Raw genomic sequence first — 18506 nt, 5'->3', positions numbered from 1 at the left:
CTCTCTCTCTCTCTCTCTCTCTCTCTCTCTCTGTGTCTGTCTGTCTGTCTGTCTGTCTGTCTTCTGCTCTGCTCTGGACAGCTTTTCCTTGCTATTCTAAAAAACTCTCTGGTTGAGACAGCTCTCTCTGCTAGTAAAAATTCTAAAGCTCTCTGAATAATTCACAGGTTTTCCAACCAAAGTCAGAAAAGCTGCTATTAAAAAAGTTCTTGAATTTTTAGACCAAGTCACAAATCCTGTAAGAAAAATTCTAAAAGTAATTCTTAGGTTTTCCTATCAAAATTAGAAAGCCAGAAAAAAATTCAAAACTGCTGTGTTTGCTCTTCAGTTCAGACAGCCTTCTCTGGAAGATAGCTGCTAGAAAACACTCTAAAACAGCCATGTCTGTCTCTAAGTAATTCAGAAATCCTGTAGAAAAGAATCTATTTTTTTTTTTCTTTTTCCTTTTTCTTTTTTTTGGAGCTGGGGACCGAACCCAGGGCCTTGCACTTCCTAGGCAAGCGCTCTACCACTGAGCTAAATCCCCAACCCCTGTAGAAAAGAATCTAAAAGAGCTATGAAAAATTTTAAAGAAGCTGTGCCCATGAATTTTCCAACCAAAATCGGAAATCCTGTTTTCAAAGAAAAACCTCGAAGTGCTGTGTTCGCTCTCCAGACAGCTCAGTTCTTGTTTTTGGTCTTTGGAGACAGAGTTTCGCTGTGCAGCCCTGGCCTGGAACTTACTACATAGCCCAAGCTGTAGGAAGATCTCACTTCCTGTGATCTTCCTGTTTCTGCTCTCAGGTTCTGCAATCAGAGGTGAGGGCCAGCACAGCTGGCTTCTCTGCACGTATCTACCCTTTTATTCATGCATACCCCAATTTTAAGACGGTCCCACCATAGGCCATTTTTCTTGGAAATATTTCCCTTTCTCTGTTCCATATAATTGTTCTTTTAACAAACCAGACAGAAGCCTGACTGTGTCAAGAAGAGGAGCTGGAGCTCCCCCATGGAGCGACAGAAGCGAGCGAGGCAGTGTTGTTCTGCAATACCTGACAGTACAGAGGTACTCAGCCTTCCCGGTGCTGCACCCCTTTAACATAGTTCCTCATATTGTGGTGACCCCAACCATAAACTTATTTTCATTGCTACTTTATAGCTATAATGTTGCTACTGCTATGAATTGTAATGTAATATCTGTGTTTTCTGATGGTCTTAGGTGACCCCTGTGAAAGGGTCATAGGTTATGACCCCATAGGTCAGCATTACCCATAGGTTGAAAACCACTGCTACAGAGACACTGTACTTTCCAGATTTCCATATAATCATACATTAATTCCAATCAAACCCAAGGAAAACATATCTATTAAGTTGAACTTACTTTAGATGGTGCTATGAAGTTGAGGTAACCACTAAAGTAGTAAAAATCTGGAACCTGGTAGTTGTCCTTGATACTAAATGAACCACATCTGTATTTGATAATAAACTTGCTTGAAGAATTTCATCACAAGAAAAAGTTCTCAGAGAAAATAGAATGTCTCTTGGGTAAAACAAATTAAATAAAATTTCCCTCATCTAATCCAAAACAACCAATGCTAGCTTGCTCCAATGCAGAACTTGAGAAGAAAGTGTGATGACAGAAGAAGAAATAATTACTGGAGAAAGTCTGGTGGATACGATCATGGATGAGAGCTGGGGAGAGGAGACAAGAGCACATGGAAGCTGCGATCCACAGGGGCACAGGTGCGTGGTCTTCCCGCACGGCTCGGAGATGAGAGGCCCGACAGGGGGAGTCCACCTCGCATGCTCCACACAGTGGGCATGGCATGGGTTACTGTCATTCCAGGACGTGGAGGCCTCAGACCCAAATGGCATTTGAGGTCCTGGAACCTCAGGCTAATCACTTCTGGCAAAGAATGGTCATATTTCTGGATATTACATGGATATTACCATGCATGAGGACCAGCTTGCCGAGGGGATAGTCAACAGCCTGTTTCCCTGAAGGCTATAAAGCTGATTTCATATTCTTCTAGTCGAAGGGAACCAAATCTAATCTTTTATTTTTTTAAATCTTTCCCTGTCAATTACGTTTTTAAAATGTGTTTTTACTTTATTATAAAAAATTGGTAATAAACAAAAACATCACACAGCAAGATTAGCCAGATCTAAAGCCTATAGAACTTAACGAGCTTATGTGCAATAAGAACTGGTGCTGTGGTCCTACAGCACTTTTATTATCTTGGACTTTGTTTCTTCACACAACCAGACACTTTCAGTGGTCAAATTTTTACAACCTGATCAAAATTGTTTCAACCTAATCGTCACAGACCCATTTATCAATATTTAGAGATAAACAGAATAACAACAACAATCATCAGTCCTTTGTTTATCTGAACAAAACTATGTCTATCTTAGTATAAAACATACTAAGTCTCTAGCTACTAAGTAAAAAATATATGTGTGATTAAAGACTGGAAATAGTTAATCAAGAAAAACTTTAAAGAAATGAAAAAAAGTTAGACTTTCCCTGTATAGGTGAGCTACACAGGGTATTAAAATAACATTATTTATCTAATAGTACAAGTAAAGATGTTTTAGATATATTGTTTTATTTAGCCTTTTGGGATCTTGAAAACTCCTTCTACAAGACTGTTATCTATGATTGCAGAAAGGGAGAACACGTATGAGATATATGTTAATTACAGACCGCTCACGTCCATACCGAGTGAACTGTGGAAGCTTGGCCAGAGCTCTAATACGACAGCTAGAAAATGTGTTAGCACAGGCAGACCCTTCATCAGACTGGAGATGAAAACTCAGGAAGTCCTCCAGAACAGTGAGTCCCTCACTGGCCCACGGTGAACACAGCAATACGGCACTAGATGACTGAGCATTCTCATTACTGTCATAGATGTCTGTACATTATTTTAAAGGCTGGCACATTACTCTGACCAGCCTCGAGCATTTGTGAACTGAGATGCACTAATGTGTGCATGCTCACACTTGCTCACACATGATCACTCACACATACTCACTCAGGCTCACACACTAGCACATGTTCTCACTGTGATTTTAAAAATTACTTTTATTATTTTAGGTGTGCGAGTTTATGCCTGCATGTATGTCTGTGTACCACTTATGTGCCTGGTGCCCACAGAGGCCGGAAAAGGGAGTTGGATCCTCTAGAACTGGGGTTACTGGCAGCTGTGAGCCACTGTGTGTGTGCGCTGGGAATCGAACACAGGGCCTCTGTAAAAGAAGCCAGGGCTCTTAACTGCTTAGCCATTTCTCCAGGACTTGTTTGTCTGATTTTTATAGAGTGATGAAGTATGTTTGTCCCTAAGGTTATGTTACTAGTGTCTGGTTCTTTATCTGGCTTTGCCATTCATGGTCAGCTCGTCTACACAAGGAAATATAGTCCAATTGAAATAAATAGCTGTTAAATGAAAGAGAAGCATTGTGTGAAGAACAAAGTAAAAGCGTCTACTTAATGAAAATGACATGCTGCTGGAAGGTTTTGGAGGAACCTGAGAAACAAAGAGAAAACATTCCTTGTGAACGCTGTACTCCAGAGTACCAGGCCGAAAACACTGACCAGCGCACCAAGATCCATCAGCAGACGAGGGTCCCGCAGGGAGCCAGGGACGGCATTTCCCTCATCTCACAGGAGAACCTCTACAGTGAGGTCACTATCATCAAATGAGCCTCAAGTCACTCAGCTTCAGGACTAAACTTTGATTCTACAGAAAACACGACTGCAATAGAGAATGTTGAGGTTCTGAGTGCCTCTGAATTAAGAATCTACTTGTTAAAGGAAACTAAAAATTGTCCTTTTAAAGAAGAAATGATGAGGTGACAATCAGGTGTTTGTGTCCTAGCCCAAGAAAACAAATTGATCAGATATTTTAATTTAAAAAAAATCTAATTTAATGGGTCTTTTGCCTGCACATATGTCTGTGCACCATGCACACGCAGTTCCAATTGGTGCCAGAAGAGGGCATCGGATCCCTGGGGCTGCAATTACAGACTGTTGTGAGCAGCTGTGGAGGCTGGGAACCAGGCCTGGACCTTCAGACTAGCAGCTAGTGCTCTTAACCCACGAGCCATCTTTCCAGCCCCCTGATTAGACATTGTGAAACATCAAATGCTAACAATTCTTTTCGCTCAGCATGGTGGTGCATGCATACAATCCTAACACCCAGGAGAATCATGAATTTGAGCCCAGCATGGCTACATGTGATTTTCCCCCCTCTTTACTACAAACCACAGTGGATTTTACAATAGCTCACACTCATTAATAGTATTACAACCAAAGCAAATTATGTTAAACGGAGTTTAGATTACCAATATTTTTAGCATCTGTAGAAATTTGGGTTTCTTCCACTGAACTCAAATACAGCTGTTTAAGTATAGAAAAAAAAGATAATCAATGTCAAATTTTAAAAAAGCAGACAAAACCAAATGTGCACTGCTTTAGTTAAATCTAAAAGTAAATATACTTATGTTATGACATTCCAAATTATTTTTGAAACTATTAAAAAATAAAAAGAAAAGAAAGTGAGAGGAACTAGAACATTTAATGTAAAACTTAGCAAGAACATTCTAGAATCAAGTACAATAAAAAGTAAAGCAAGATATTTAGCAAATGCCTACCATATACCACGTGCTGTGCTAAGCAATAAACAGCACGCACTTACCACACACAGCACCTGCAGCCCCTCAGGGCCTTCCCAGCCCAATTTGGTCACTGGAAACTTAGAATGTCTGAGAAACATTATCAAAGATAATGGAAATGCTGAGAAAATTTGGTCCACAAGGAAAAGACTTTTCTTTTCTTCTTTCTTTCGTTTCTTTCGAAAGTTTGGTTCACTTACACGAGAAAAGACAGAGCAGCAACTTTATAATCATCAAGGAAGCAGCGGTTATCGAGCAGCTGTTCTCCAAGTCCACAAGGACTAGAGTAAAGGATGTGGGCCTGAACATGAGAATGTGAGGCTAAAGAGAGGGAAAGGAACTCTTTGGGGAGGTTGTAAAAATCTTCTGTAAAGTGCAGCTTTACTTTTTATACAGCAGAGCTAAGTCATAGTTCTCAGGCAGACAGGGACTGTGGAATAATAAGGAAAATCTTCAGAAAGTATGCTTCATTCCAGACAGCGGCTGCGCGAAATCCGGTAGCTCGGGGTGGCACTGCCGCGTCAAGGGAACATCCCGCCAGAGAAGCTACAGTGGGGTCAGTGACGTCATCTCCCACAGAGCGATGCCCTGCTCTGGGCACAGCTACCCAGGGCTGTGCTGTGTCCAGCTGAGCTCTCCATTACCCCAAGGCTGCTTGTGAATTTAAAAAGCTCCCGTTTGGTTTGGGATAAGACAGAGGAAACATATATTACTTAGCCTCTCCCTCTGAATGTTGTCACAAACCAGACAGGAGGACTCAGAGGAGTAAAATCAGTAGGTAGATCTGGGTCAACGTTCAGAGTTCGATGTAATTACTAAAGCAAAAGTAGCCCTCCATCAAAGGTTAGTAAATAAACAATAAATGAAATAATGCCTGTGGTCGGCAAATAGTCTTTTTCAGTGAGGACAGAAACAGTCCAACTGAGGTTTCCTTCACCTCAGGCTCTGACTCACGCACAGCATAACTGACACACTTATACACTGTGTTTCTTATATTAAATTGGGCTTTTTCTTCTTTTTACTTTGAGACAGAACTTTCATGTGGCCAGGCCTGACCTCAAAGTTGCTATGCAGCTAAGAAAGGCCTTGAACCCCGGACCCTCCTGCATCCCATCCCTACAGGTATGCATCCACAGGCAGTATACTGTGCCGGGGATTGAGACCCAGGCTGTGTGCAAGTGTTTTACCAACTAAGCCAAGCTGTGAATTAAAAAAAAAAATGTTGCACGAAGGTGATTATGTGTATTTTGGGGCTGAAACTTAGCACACAAGAGGCTCTAGGTGTGATTCCTATCAAAGCAAAGCACAAGAAAAGCAAAAAGAAAGGAAAGGAGGGGAGGGAGGGAGGGGAGGGAGGGAGGGAGGGAGGGAGGGAGGGAGGGGAGGGAGGGGAGGGGGGGAGGGGAGAGAGGAGAGGAGAGGAGAGGAGAGGAGAGGAGAGGAGAGGAGAGGCTCTTAACCATTTAGAAAATTCTTCTGCATTACCCCAAAAGTCTTGGCTCTACCTCAGTTATATCTTCCTCTGGTACACAAAAGTAAATTTTTAATTGGATGTAGACCTAAATGTAAAACAGAAAACTATATATACACCTTTTAAGAGAAAATCACAGCAATATAGAGATAGAGAAGAAGTTCTCCGAAGTGTCATCAAAAGCAAAATCTATAAAAAAAAAATTGATACATTTGACTTGATTTCATCAAAATTTTAAACTTTTGCTTTTTCAGAGACATTGGTAAGACTTGGCAGTTGAAGGTCCTTGATTTCTAATGACGTGAGTCTGAAGACTTGAGTTTGATGCCTGAAACCTATGAGGTGGAGCAGAGAACTGGCTCTACAAAGTTGCCTACGCACACACACACACACACACACACACACACACACAGAGGGGGAAGAGAGGGAAGGAAGAAGGGAGGGAGAGGTTGAGAGGAGAGAGACTAGGAGAAAATGCCTATAAATCACATACTCCACAAAAAGCCTGGTATCTGCAATATAAAAACACAATCCTAATCTCAAGGAAATGAATCTTTAGAGTAAAGTAAAAACCTTCATGGGAAATGCTTATAGAAATTTTATGTACAATTTTCAAAAGACTGAAATGATAAATGTCATTTAATTACGCTCCAATATGGAACAAGATATTGACACTTATAACAATCTGGACTAATTGTAAAGGCATTCTATTGAAGAAAGCCAGTTTCAATAGGTCACATGCTTTATGAAATTCTTAAAAAGATAACACAATACTGAAAGTAAAAAATAGTAAATGGCAAATGTTAGGAGCAGGGATAGGAGAGGAACACAGACAGGGGTACATGGTGTTAGGAGCAGGAATAGGAGAGGGATATAGACGGGAATATGGAGCCCAAGGGAAATGAGGTGCTGGGGAGCTGATGAACTGCCCCATGTTCCCATGTGATGTTGGTGATTACATAAATCCACACATGTTGCAAGGATTCCCTCCCTGGGGAAAGAATAGAAACCTCTTCTCTTCCTTATACCACACAAATGACAACCCAAGTATGACTCCATCAAAGTCCAACTTTGCAAACCACAGAGTTATAGGACTTACGTAGAGAGCATTGTGAAGTGGTTATTTAAAGAAATGTGGTGAGCCTAGAGCAGCCATACCACTAAAGTCTCACCCCAGCATAGGTGATAACGTCTCCACAGACCCGTAAATGGGAGCGCCTCCCCCCACTGCCCCCAGTCAGCGCTTCACAGTTTATGGAAGAACTATTAACAATCAGTAAGTCCGTCCTCAGTGTGCTCTTGTGAGTAGCCATGGAAGGTATGGTGAAGATATTGGCTCTTATGCTTATATACAATAGGTCTTAAAATCACCCAACTCCATATCCTCCTTAGAAAAGAGGTGTATTTCATTGTATAGTGATTCTTAAAAACAATACAACACTCAGCACTGGGACCTATCATCTTCCTTGTGTAATACACTTCAGGACTTGCTAAGGCAGATACTAATATGCTACAGTGGATCCTATCTTTGAGCACTTACGTGCTGTAGACAGCCATCCTTTAGATCCTGAGTATGCTGTATAGAACACTCACAGAATGAAACCTCCGTCCCATGAGAACAGAGGGCGCTTTAGCAAGCATTAGTGATATTCATCTCTTTGGGACATTAGGACGCTACCCAAGCAGGTAAGTCAAGCTAAGCTCTGCCTCCACACAATTATGTACAAGCAAGTTCCTTCAGGAAACCCTAAGCGAGGGCGAGGGTTTGGTGTCTGTCTCATGGCCACATCTTCCGTATTTTGAAGGTAGGAAAAAAAAAAAAAAAGAGGAAACAGAACACTGTCCTCTCACTATATATCCGATAGTATCTTTCTGCTTTGGCAATTAACACCTACTCCTAGATAAAGTAGTACTGACTGACCACTGTGGCCACAGAGAGTGAAACACTGTCCTAAGTGCCTTGCTAGACATTACTGGTTGACCCAGAAAAAACAACGCTAGAAAAGGAAGCATGCCAGTGCTACATCAACAGATTCATGCTAACTACCAACATCTCCTACTTCTTCCCAGGTTCTATATCATGTAGTCACGCATCTTGAAAGATCAGGAAACAACCTCGTAAAGCCTGCCTTTCTGTAAGGTAAACTGCCCTATCACTAGGCTGTGGGCAAATACTGCAGACTTTATTGTATACAAATATGTTGATCAGGTTCCTTCTAGGGTCTGCATTGTTCAATTCTTCAAAAAAATGAATTAAAGTGAAATGTCATTAAAGCTGATAACACTTTATTCAAAATAATACATAATTCAAAGCAACTGCTATTCTCTAGGCAACCAGCAGCCTGACTGTTCTATAATAAAAGTCAGATAATGGAAAGCTAGTTAATTCAAAGCCCACGTTCCCATCTTTTTGTGTTTTGTATTAAGTAGGTTTCACTATGCTTAAGAAAACAGATAAATGCCAAATGCAGCCATTAGGGTTTCATTTCTGATGGCATGGTAGGTAGCTCTGGGTAATACTCCTCATGTGATCCTGACCTCGCAAAAGACGCCAGTCCAATCTTGAATGTCTAGAAGCTTCCAGGGTGGAGCAGTTCTGCCTGAGCCAGGAGTCTACATCAGTAAGACAGGATTAGTCTATTCCCAGTAGCAAGGGAGGAACAGATGGAGCCCTCTGCTCCTCCTCAGAGCAGCTCTCACATGCATGGCTTCAATAATTTTGTTTGAAGTGAATTCCCAGATCACATATATCTACATTCAAATGTAAGAACAAAGACACATTCCGAAGCCAGCACTGTGTACTTCTGGAAGATCCATTAGTTAAGTCACCTTCCCACTCTCCTCCACAGGCATAAATAACGGAGGCTGACTACAGTCTGCGTGGTCATCGCTTATAAATTAAGGCAAATAACCAGCCTCAGGAAACGCCTTCTATTTACGGCCCTTTCATATTTATCTATTCTTCTCTTCAACCTCCTGAAACCTAAAAGATCAGGACTCTCCTTAACAAGGACACACATGAAAAAAAAAAAAAACTACTACATACATGTTATACAGAATAAGATATTGAATATACTGTATACAGCAATTTTCTTGAACATCAATGTTATTAATTTTAATTTCACATCTGGGATAACCTATGGGTAGTGGGAGTACTTTCTTCATGATCCTTTGTCTTTTCAGTTTCTAAGATTTTGTATATATACTATTTTCGATAAGAAAAATAAAATAATACATAAAAAATCATCTTATTCTAGATGGAACGAGCCTGAAGAATCAGATCTTGTAGAGTAAGAGAATATGCAAGCTCAAGTTCACTTCAGAAATTCACACAATTAAATAAGGAAGGAGTCAGCCAGTATTCTTATTGAAAATGTTTTTAAGACAGGGTTAACTCTGCCTCCAGGTTTCCCTGGAACTATGCAGCCCAGGCTGACCTCAACTCACAGGGATCCTCCTGCCTTAGCCTGCCCAGGGCTATGTGCCACTGTGCCCATCTCTCTTTTGTTTTATTAAACAGAATTACTTAACTTTCTTCTCAGTAGACACAGAGGACAATCTCCAATATCAGACTCATAGGCCCTCAGTAAGAATTTTCTCCTTTCTTTTTGGTTAAGCAGATGCACTCTGATGTAACAATGCTAGTAAAGTTATAAATAACCCAACCAGTGTTCATGAAAATGAGGGACAGTGATAAAGCTGATAGTAACAAGATGAGTCGATAAATAAAACTCTTCTTCAGAAGAGCTTCAAGGTCTTTCTGAAACCATGTACTTACTTCACTTTAACCCCTTGCTGAGATGAATAATAAAATTGCAGGAAGGCAGGTTCAGAGCATCTCCTTCCTCAAACCATAGACTCAGCTCCGTATAAAAACCATCACAAACCTCCAAATCCAGCAAAGGTACTCAATACTCAGATACCCTGGGCATATGTAACTAGACCTACAGGGCCTATATGTGACTACACCTATAGGGCCTATATATGACTAGACCTATAGGGCCTACATGTGACTAGACCTATAGGGCCTATATGTAACTAGACCTATAGGGTCGTATGTGACTACACCTATAGGGCCTATATGTGACTAGACCTATAGGGCCTGTATGTGACTAGACCTATAGGGTCTCTATGTAACTAGACCTATAGGGCCTATATGTAACTGGACCTATAGGGTCTCTGTGTAACTGGACCTATAGGGCCTATGTGTAACTAGACCTATAGGGCCTATATGTAACTAGACCTATAGGGTCTCTATGTAACTAGACCTATAGGGCCTATATGTAACTAGACTTATAGGGTCTACGTTTCAGCTCATTTGGGACATTGTGGAGAATGGCGGAAGAGAAGGAAATGAAACCTAGGGTAAGCCTTTGTTAGCTGCTCTCTCTAGTGGTCAGAAAACATTCCTTCAAATATTTTAAAGTCTGTGCTCCATTAGAAAGTATAAAAGAAATGGACAAATTTCCAGATTCTTTCAAACCACCCAAATTAAACCAAGAAAAGATTAATGGCCTAAACAGACTGGTAACAAACAAGGAGTTTGAAACAATACTTTAAAAAAAAGTCTAGGGGTTGGGATTTAGCTCAGTGGTAGAGCGCTTGCCTAGGAAGCGCACAGGCCCTGGGTTGGGTCCCCAGCTCCAAAAAAAAAAAAAAAAAAAAAAAAAAGTCTAGGCCCAGATGGATTGATAAGAGAATTCTACTAGACTTTCAATGAAGCCAATCCTTCTTAAACTATTCAGAAAGAAAGGAAAGAAAGGGAGAGAAAGAGGGAAGGAGGGAAAGAGAAAACAAGGGGAGAGAAAACTTTCTGAATAACTTAGAAAAGAAAAGGAACAGAAGGAACTCCTACTATGAAATATTACTCAATTATAAGAACAGGCAAAGATACAGCAACTCCTACTATTCCCGGCCAATATCCCTAATGAACACAGATTCAAAAATCTTCAATAAAATATTTGAAAACTGAATATAGGCATACATCAAAAAGATTATATATCATGACCAAGTAGACTTTATTTTTCAGATATAGTGATGGTTCAGCATACGTAAGTCAATAAATGTAATAAATTATATAAATGGAATCAAAGACCAAAAACCATATGATTATCTCAATAGATACAGAAAGGTCCTTGACAAAAATCCAATATTCCTTCATGATAAAAGTTCTAGAGAAAGTAGAACTAGAGGGAACAGACTTCAGCATAATAAAGGTTATATATGAGAACCTACAGCCAACCTCATCTTAAACAAGGACTTGAAGTAAGCCGGAAACCAGGAATGTCCACTGTCCCACTACCCCTGAAGCACTGGCTAGAGCAATAAAGCAAGAGAAGTAAATTAGAGGAACACAAGCAGAAAGGAAGTCAAACTACACTTATTTGAAGCTGACACATTATAGATCACAGATACCAAAAAGTCTACCAGAAAACTTCTAGGAACTATCAGTAATCTTAAGAAGGTGGGAAATACAGGATCGACTTAGAAAAATCAACACACCAACAAAAGCACACACAGAAGGGGATCATGGGCACACACACTCCCATTCTAAATACTACCCAAGGTAGGGATACCTAAGAATAGACCTAACCAAAGGGATGGAAACTTTAAAGCTCTAGAAAAGAAAGGGAAAGACACTAGACAATGGAAAGACATCGCATACTCATGGAATGGAAGAATTATACTGTGAAAATGGCCACTCTACAATCAATGCAATCCCAACCAAGATTCCCTTCTCATTATTCATGGAAAAAAAGTCCCAAATTTATATGAAACCACAAAAGAGCCCTTAGCTAGTTAAAGCAATCCTGAGGGAAAAAACAAACAAACAAAACTGGAGGGATTACAGTTCCAGACCTGAAGACACTACAGAGCCACAGTAATGTGGACAAATGCCACTGGCAGAAATGACCCGCCGACTAACAGAACTAAATAGAAGACTCAAACATGAGAACGCATAGCTGCGGCCCTTTTAACATGTGGGGGAAAGACAGAATCTACGAATGGAGCTGGGACACTGTCTGTGTACAGGGGGATGGAGGTGGGAGGTGGGGAGCACACAATAGCACCACAAAGGAGGCATCCAAAAATAACAGCACAGGCATTGTAAATGTACACAGACACTGTTGAATGGAGTAAAAACAATAAAAGCTAGACACGTGCCACCTCCTACTGAAGGAGCTACCAGTCTCTACAGTGAGTCCACATTGAACACAGAAAGGAAAACACTCAACTGTGGCGTGAAGAGAACAGAAGTAGAGTAAGATTTCTTAATTGTTTCAAATGAAACACACTTGTTTCATTTTATCATTATTGTTGCAGTGGGCATGTACACATGATATACCATGGAGTGCATGTACAAGTCAAGAAATGACTTGTGGATGCCATTTTCTCTCTGCCACTTTATGTGGGTTCCAGGAATTGAACTCAGGTCACCGCTTGTATAACAAGTGCTCTTATCCACTGAGCCATCAAGCTTGCCTGCACCTGCTGTAGTTTACAAGGCTAATTTTGGACAAAGATTATAGGCCACACTCTAGTCAGTAAGATTTCAATTGCACAGATCAACATCTCTTGGTCGTAAATATTTGGGTCCACACTGTATGCTGAGCTTCCTGTCCTAGACTAGACCTACTTAAGAGCTTAGTCTGTTTTAGGAGAGGGCCCTGGAAGAAAGCAATCATGCTTCACTAAGATGAATGGACACACCTAGGGCAGACACTAAAAGCCACTGCCTGTGCACTCACGACTAGTACCAGCAGCACTAAGACATCACATGCCTTTTATGCAAAGCAAAACTCAACAAGAAGCTCCTCACTTACTCAATCAAGGAATTACTAAAGGAATAATGACTGTTGGGGTTTTTAATGACAAAACCACCATACAATAAAAGATGTGGTCCCTACTCCCTCTTGGGTCTTCTAGCAATGTGCCCACCCTATTATCTATTCCAAGGGATGTGTTTCTTACATTCCAAGAAGGCAAAACTTGAAGCAACAAGTCACAGGACAGTTTAAAGCCCATTTAGTCTAGCATTCTACTATATAAATATATAACTAAGCTGTTTGGTGTTAATGACATCCCACACACACACAATACACACACACACCTTAATCAATGATTTAAAAAGGAGATAACATTTGAAATGTAAATAAAGAAAATATCCAATAAAAATGGTCACAAACAGACAAACAAAGGCCTTTCTAAGTGTGTGGATTTGTCCTTGCCTCAGTGGTTCTCTCTGTCTATTCAAATGGTTCTGAAAAACTGCTTCTTAGTTCTTCCAGCGTAACTCATCGTAATATATATTTTACTTAGGGAACCTTTTCCTTGTTAATGTCTCTTGATCTGCTCACTCCTCTTGTATGCTATTGCTTAAGGGTAATCATTTCAATATCCTATCAAATCCATAAGGAACCAACATTTCACTATGAGTTATAAATGATTCTTCCAAACCTATGTACTTTTTCTTATGTGCTAAATTAATTTATCTGTAGTAAGAACCTATATACAAAACATGATAAAAACTTAAATTTTCAGATCAACAATAGTGTTCAGTGTCTTTCCTAAAAGTGCAGATATATAGGTAAATACATAGATTTGTTTTGGCAGCAAGGTTTCATAGAGGCCAGACTGACCTCAAACTCCATGTACTGCTGAGGATGTCCTTGAACTCCTGGACTTCTGCCTTCACCTAAAACTTAAGTGCTGGAATCACAGGCATTCACTACCACATCCAGTTTATACCATTCAGTTCTGGGTACTGATCCCAACGACCCATGCATCTACATAGGCACACTACTAACTGAGCTACATCCCTAGTTCCAAGATAAATTATTATCTCAGAGAACACCCACTAAGGTTCGAAATAAGAAACCTTATTTCAGGGGCTGGAGGGAGAGATAGCTTGGTAGTTAACAGCACTGGCTGCTCTTCCAGAGGACCCAGGTTCAATTCCCAGCACCAATATGGCAGATCACAACTGTCACAACTCCAGTTCCAGGCAATTGGATACCCTCACACCAATGCACATAAAAGAAAATTAAATAAATTGTGAAGAAAACCATTTCATATACAAATGTTCACCAATCTTATAAATCTAACCCTTTCGTTTCAACAAGAGTAAACAAGTAAACAACTCTAAAACTCAGGTCCAAATATGTCATTCCTTGTTTTAAAAAAAAAGGCCACAAAATAAAATAATTTATTATGATATTCGAGTTCAACTCACTATTCCTAATTTTAAACACCTTTGTCCTGTCTTACCCCTCAAAGATACAACTTTGTTTTACATTACGCATTACTGTACTTTTCAAAAGTTATCTATGCAGCAGACCCCAAGGATTCCGCAGTGAGGAATACAATGTTTCCACACGCATGTGATTCATAACCTGGTCGAAGACACAAAGAACAAAGAAGCATATAACATGAAGTGAAGAGAGTCCCACAGGGAGAAAGGCGGCAGCGAGAACACGGTAGGACAGTCTGTTCTTCCAGCATGGCTAACGTGCAGGCCTACCTGCATTTCCTTAATTTACTTATAGTTAAACTCACTTACAACTGGAAAACACCACACCACAAATATTTTAAAATGTACGATCATTTAAGTTGACCACATCAGAAATACTCAACTATAACAATTTTACATTTTTAAGATTTTATAAGATTTCGTACACGGATGCTTAAGTTTGCTTTTTGAGATTAAAGTTGATGGAATCAATTTTTTCTCTTTGATCCTAGTGGTTTTTGTTGGCTCTCAGATGAACCACCAAGACTGTATCACAAGCACTAGCAAAGTTCAAATTATGTCATGCTATCAGGCTTCATGAGTGCTCGCTTCGGCAGCACATGGACTTCATGAAACCTGAATGCACATGCAGAGTCTGCCTCTGCTTCTACCACTCTGTGGCCTTACTTGTAACATCCAAAGCCTACCGTGGCCTCCACACTACAACTCGACAGTAATACTGGACGTTAGGGACAGGAGCTTTGTGCTGCTGCTATCAGCACGGTTGCTCTACTGTTGGAGTCACTAAGTGTGTGTGTCTCAACTGTTGTCAGAGAGTGAAACAACTGGAGACGGCAACAGAAGAGCACTATGCCAAAGAAAGGGACACAGCATTACTGCCCTGTTTCACACGCAGAAAATACACCAAATACATCAAATACACCTTCCAAGAATGTACATTTCTTCTTGGAACCGTCATCACTACTGCATTCCCAGTGGCTCCAGTCTCAGGATGCACATGTGTAAATGAATGAGAATGAATGAACGCTAATATTTAATGTTCATAGAAGTATGCATAGAACACCAGAGGTTCTGGGTCTTTTTAAAAACCGTGTCAGACTTAAATATAAATGTTTTAAACATCCAAATACTCAAAGCTATTAAGTTCACTGGAAGGTAAGCCCTCCTTTATTGCTATGACCTTCACATGCAGGGTCCTTTCAAAGTTTTAAAGATGAACTTCCTTCTGTCGGTTCATAAGCTTTCTCAATTGCTCAGAAATACACAAGATGTGAGCTGCTCTTCCCACGTACTGCATAACCACCAATCTCATCCTTCTGTACTAAAGTCTGAGCCGGTGGAAAGCACTGGGTTGGGGGAAGGGATGGTGTAGATCAGTCGGTCTACAAGGTCCTAAAAAGTCTTATGGAGAGGGAAAAAAAAAACCACCTACCATTAGACTGTAAAGCCAGAATTTATGTTCTATTGAAAACAAAACAAAACAAACATCAGATGCAAACTTCACCTCATTCTCAAGACCAGGAAGAAAACAGAAGATACGTACCGCATCTGTGATGTGGATTTCATACACCCTTTGGAAAGTCCTGCGCTCAAAGAAGACAAGTTTGCCACTGCCACACCCCCTTTGAACAGAGGTACCGGTAACTATGAGCTTATCGTCAGGACTGAAGCAGCAGTCGGTCCTACACACAGAAGAGCTGGTAAGTATAAACTCATGGCTCTAACACAGCAGTGCAGTGCAGTGCAGTGATGATAGTAAATTAAAACACACAAACATCCCCACCAAAGAGCTAATGCCTAATCCGACTTAGACACCAGCATTTTAAACAACTGGCTTGATCATCACAGTAATGCTATGCGGTAGGTGTTCTCCTCACTGTACGAATGAGGAAGCGAAGACAGAGAGGTTAAATAAGCCTCGCCCAGTAGCACACAGGATGAAACTTCTAGGACGCAAATGTAAGTGGTCTGACTGCAGAATCTTTGCTCTCAACTTCCACATTATGACATGTTTTAATGTAAAAAGAGGGTGAGAAACACTCAATCCAGAGTACCCACAGACAGACAGACATATCTGATAAAGTCCTGGCCACTCCTGAACTACCTGTACTGCCATCACCACTATCACCTTCCAAAAGTCAGTGATATCAAGCCAAGCATGGTGACAGAAGAAAACTGCACTTCGGGGAACAAGCTGTAGTCTTTGATGCCACGGGTTTCATTTTAGGGGCTGTGGCCACTTAATTGTGAACAATCTACATTTTATTCAAAGATGCAGTATGTACTGTTTTAGCAGGTGTGACCCTCTCGTGTCTGTGCTATGTTGAGGTTTGTTGCTGGGTTTGTTATTAGTCGACGATGCCACAGGCGGTGGCTGGGCCGGAGTGGGCGTGCTACCACCACAAGTGTCTCTTATTTGATGTTCTATTACCTTCACTACCCTCCCTGTTGGTCATTATTTAACACAGATGTAAAGTTTTGCTTCTTCCAAAATAGAAACCGTTTCCTAGGCACCAATTATAGGACTTAGAGGTTAAATCCCACCTCAGCTGCCTCAGAATAATCTTTGAAAGCTTCAGTTGCCAAACTTAGTAGACTGGAGATATTAGCGTTTGGCCATTCCAGACAAGACAGTGTGAATGACAAAAGGACTTCTGTGCACACTTAACAAATATACACCAAAATCATGAATAGACATCATCTGTCTCCAAAACAAATATGCAAAATTAAAAAAAAAAAAACCAACACTTCTCAAGTCCCTTCCCTAGAAAATTTAAAATACTTGATGCAAGGTAACATTAAAGCAATTTCTTTTCCATTCTCCTTTGCTATCTAAATAACAAATGTGCTACGTGTGGGGCTGGAGAGATAATTCAATGTTTAAAAGCACAAGCTGCTCTTCCAAAGGACCTAAGTTCAATTCTCAGTACTCAGAGGATAGCTCACAAGCATCTGTAACTCCAGTCCCAGGGGAACTAATGCCCTCCCCTGGCCTCCTAAGGTCCCAGACACACACACATGTGCTACACAGGCATAAATACAGGCAAAACATTCACACACACACACACACACACACACACATTGAAAAGAATATGACTTACATTGGGAACAAGGTAGGAAGGTCTGAGGCTGAAAATAACGGCTTATTAAATTGCCGGACATCCCATAATTTTAATGTATCATCACCTAATTGGGAATAAATGAGTAAAAAGACAAGTCAGTTTCGTACGAAAGATCTCATGCAGCTTGAGGTTTGCCCAATATTACATAACTATAAAGAAGGGGGTGCTGGAGAGAAGTAGAGAAAAGCGGATAGAGGGGAAGGAGGGAGAAACCCATGCACCTAAGCACATTTCCCCTTTTACTGTTTAGGGAGTTTGAAAATACAGTAACAGTTGCAAAGGTAGTATAAAATTAAATGACGGTACGTTATCCTCCCAGCAATGACTTTCTGGATTGATCAGCATCTGCCGGCCACTCTAGAGAATGTGCACCAAAGCACTGCACTGCAGCAGATGGCAGCCCCCTGTGCTATGCTGAGTATAGCCTGCTTTCTTGGGAGGCCTTAATTTAAGAACCAGCAAGACTGAAAATAGTTCAGCTCACAGCGGATGATTTTTCCCATTAGTATGTGGGTAGAACGCTCCATCAACACTAATAATTAGGCCAAGGTATTCCTACTTGTGGCTTTTATTCTTCATTTTGCTGGGAAAGTACAACTTTCCACGATACTTAGAGAGTGATGAACATTCTTTTAAGCATAGTGTTTTTATATTTCTATAGAGCTACTCACAAACCCCTGACTAGAACAAGAGCCAAGCTCAAGTAATGTCTTTGCTGTCCTTTGTCCCCAGTGCCCATGGCCTAAGTCTGGCCTCAGTCCTTTGGGTCCAATAAGGAACCAGGATCAGCTGTGATTGAGAGCGGAGTGTTAATAAAACCCCTTCTGTCCCCAGGGACTCTTCCTCTGAAACCTGACTTTGTGCAGGGACTAATCCATTACTTGTTGAACTCACAATTTGTACTCTAAGAACTTCATAAACTTCACTTTGGGAATGTTACCATATTGTAACAAGTGAGTTCACAGAAAGATCCTCCGCCAGGCCCTATACCGTATCATCACAGGCTGCC

General features: G+C 40.7%; 1 protein-coding gene across 1 annotated transcript in view; it reads right to left on the bottom strand.

The window, feature by feature from the left end:
• The window catches only part of Wdr70 (WD repeat domain 70), a 226527-nt gene that overhangs the window by 26381 nt on the left and 181640 nt on the right, over positions 1-18506 (bottom strand). The window contains exons 12-13 of the mRNA XM_032898807.1: positions 17477-17561; positions 15919-16057 (exon numbers count right to left, since the gene is read on the bottom strand). Coding sequence (XP_032754698.1) covers positions 15919-16057; positions 17477-17561 — 224 coding nt within the window. The remainder of the gene's footprint in view (positions 1-15918; positions 16058-17476; positions 17562-18506) is intronic.

Source organism: Rattus rattus, chromosome 3 (genome assembly GCF_011064425.1).
Source record: "Rattus rattus isolate New Zealand chromosome 3, Rrattus_CSIRO_v1, whole genome shotgun sequence".
Taxonomy (NCBI): domain Eukaryota; kingdom Metazoa; phylum Chordata; class Mammalia; order Rodentia; family Muridae; genus Rattus; species Rattus rattus.
This window is presented reverse-complemented; position numbering and strand designations above follow the sequence as displayed.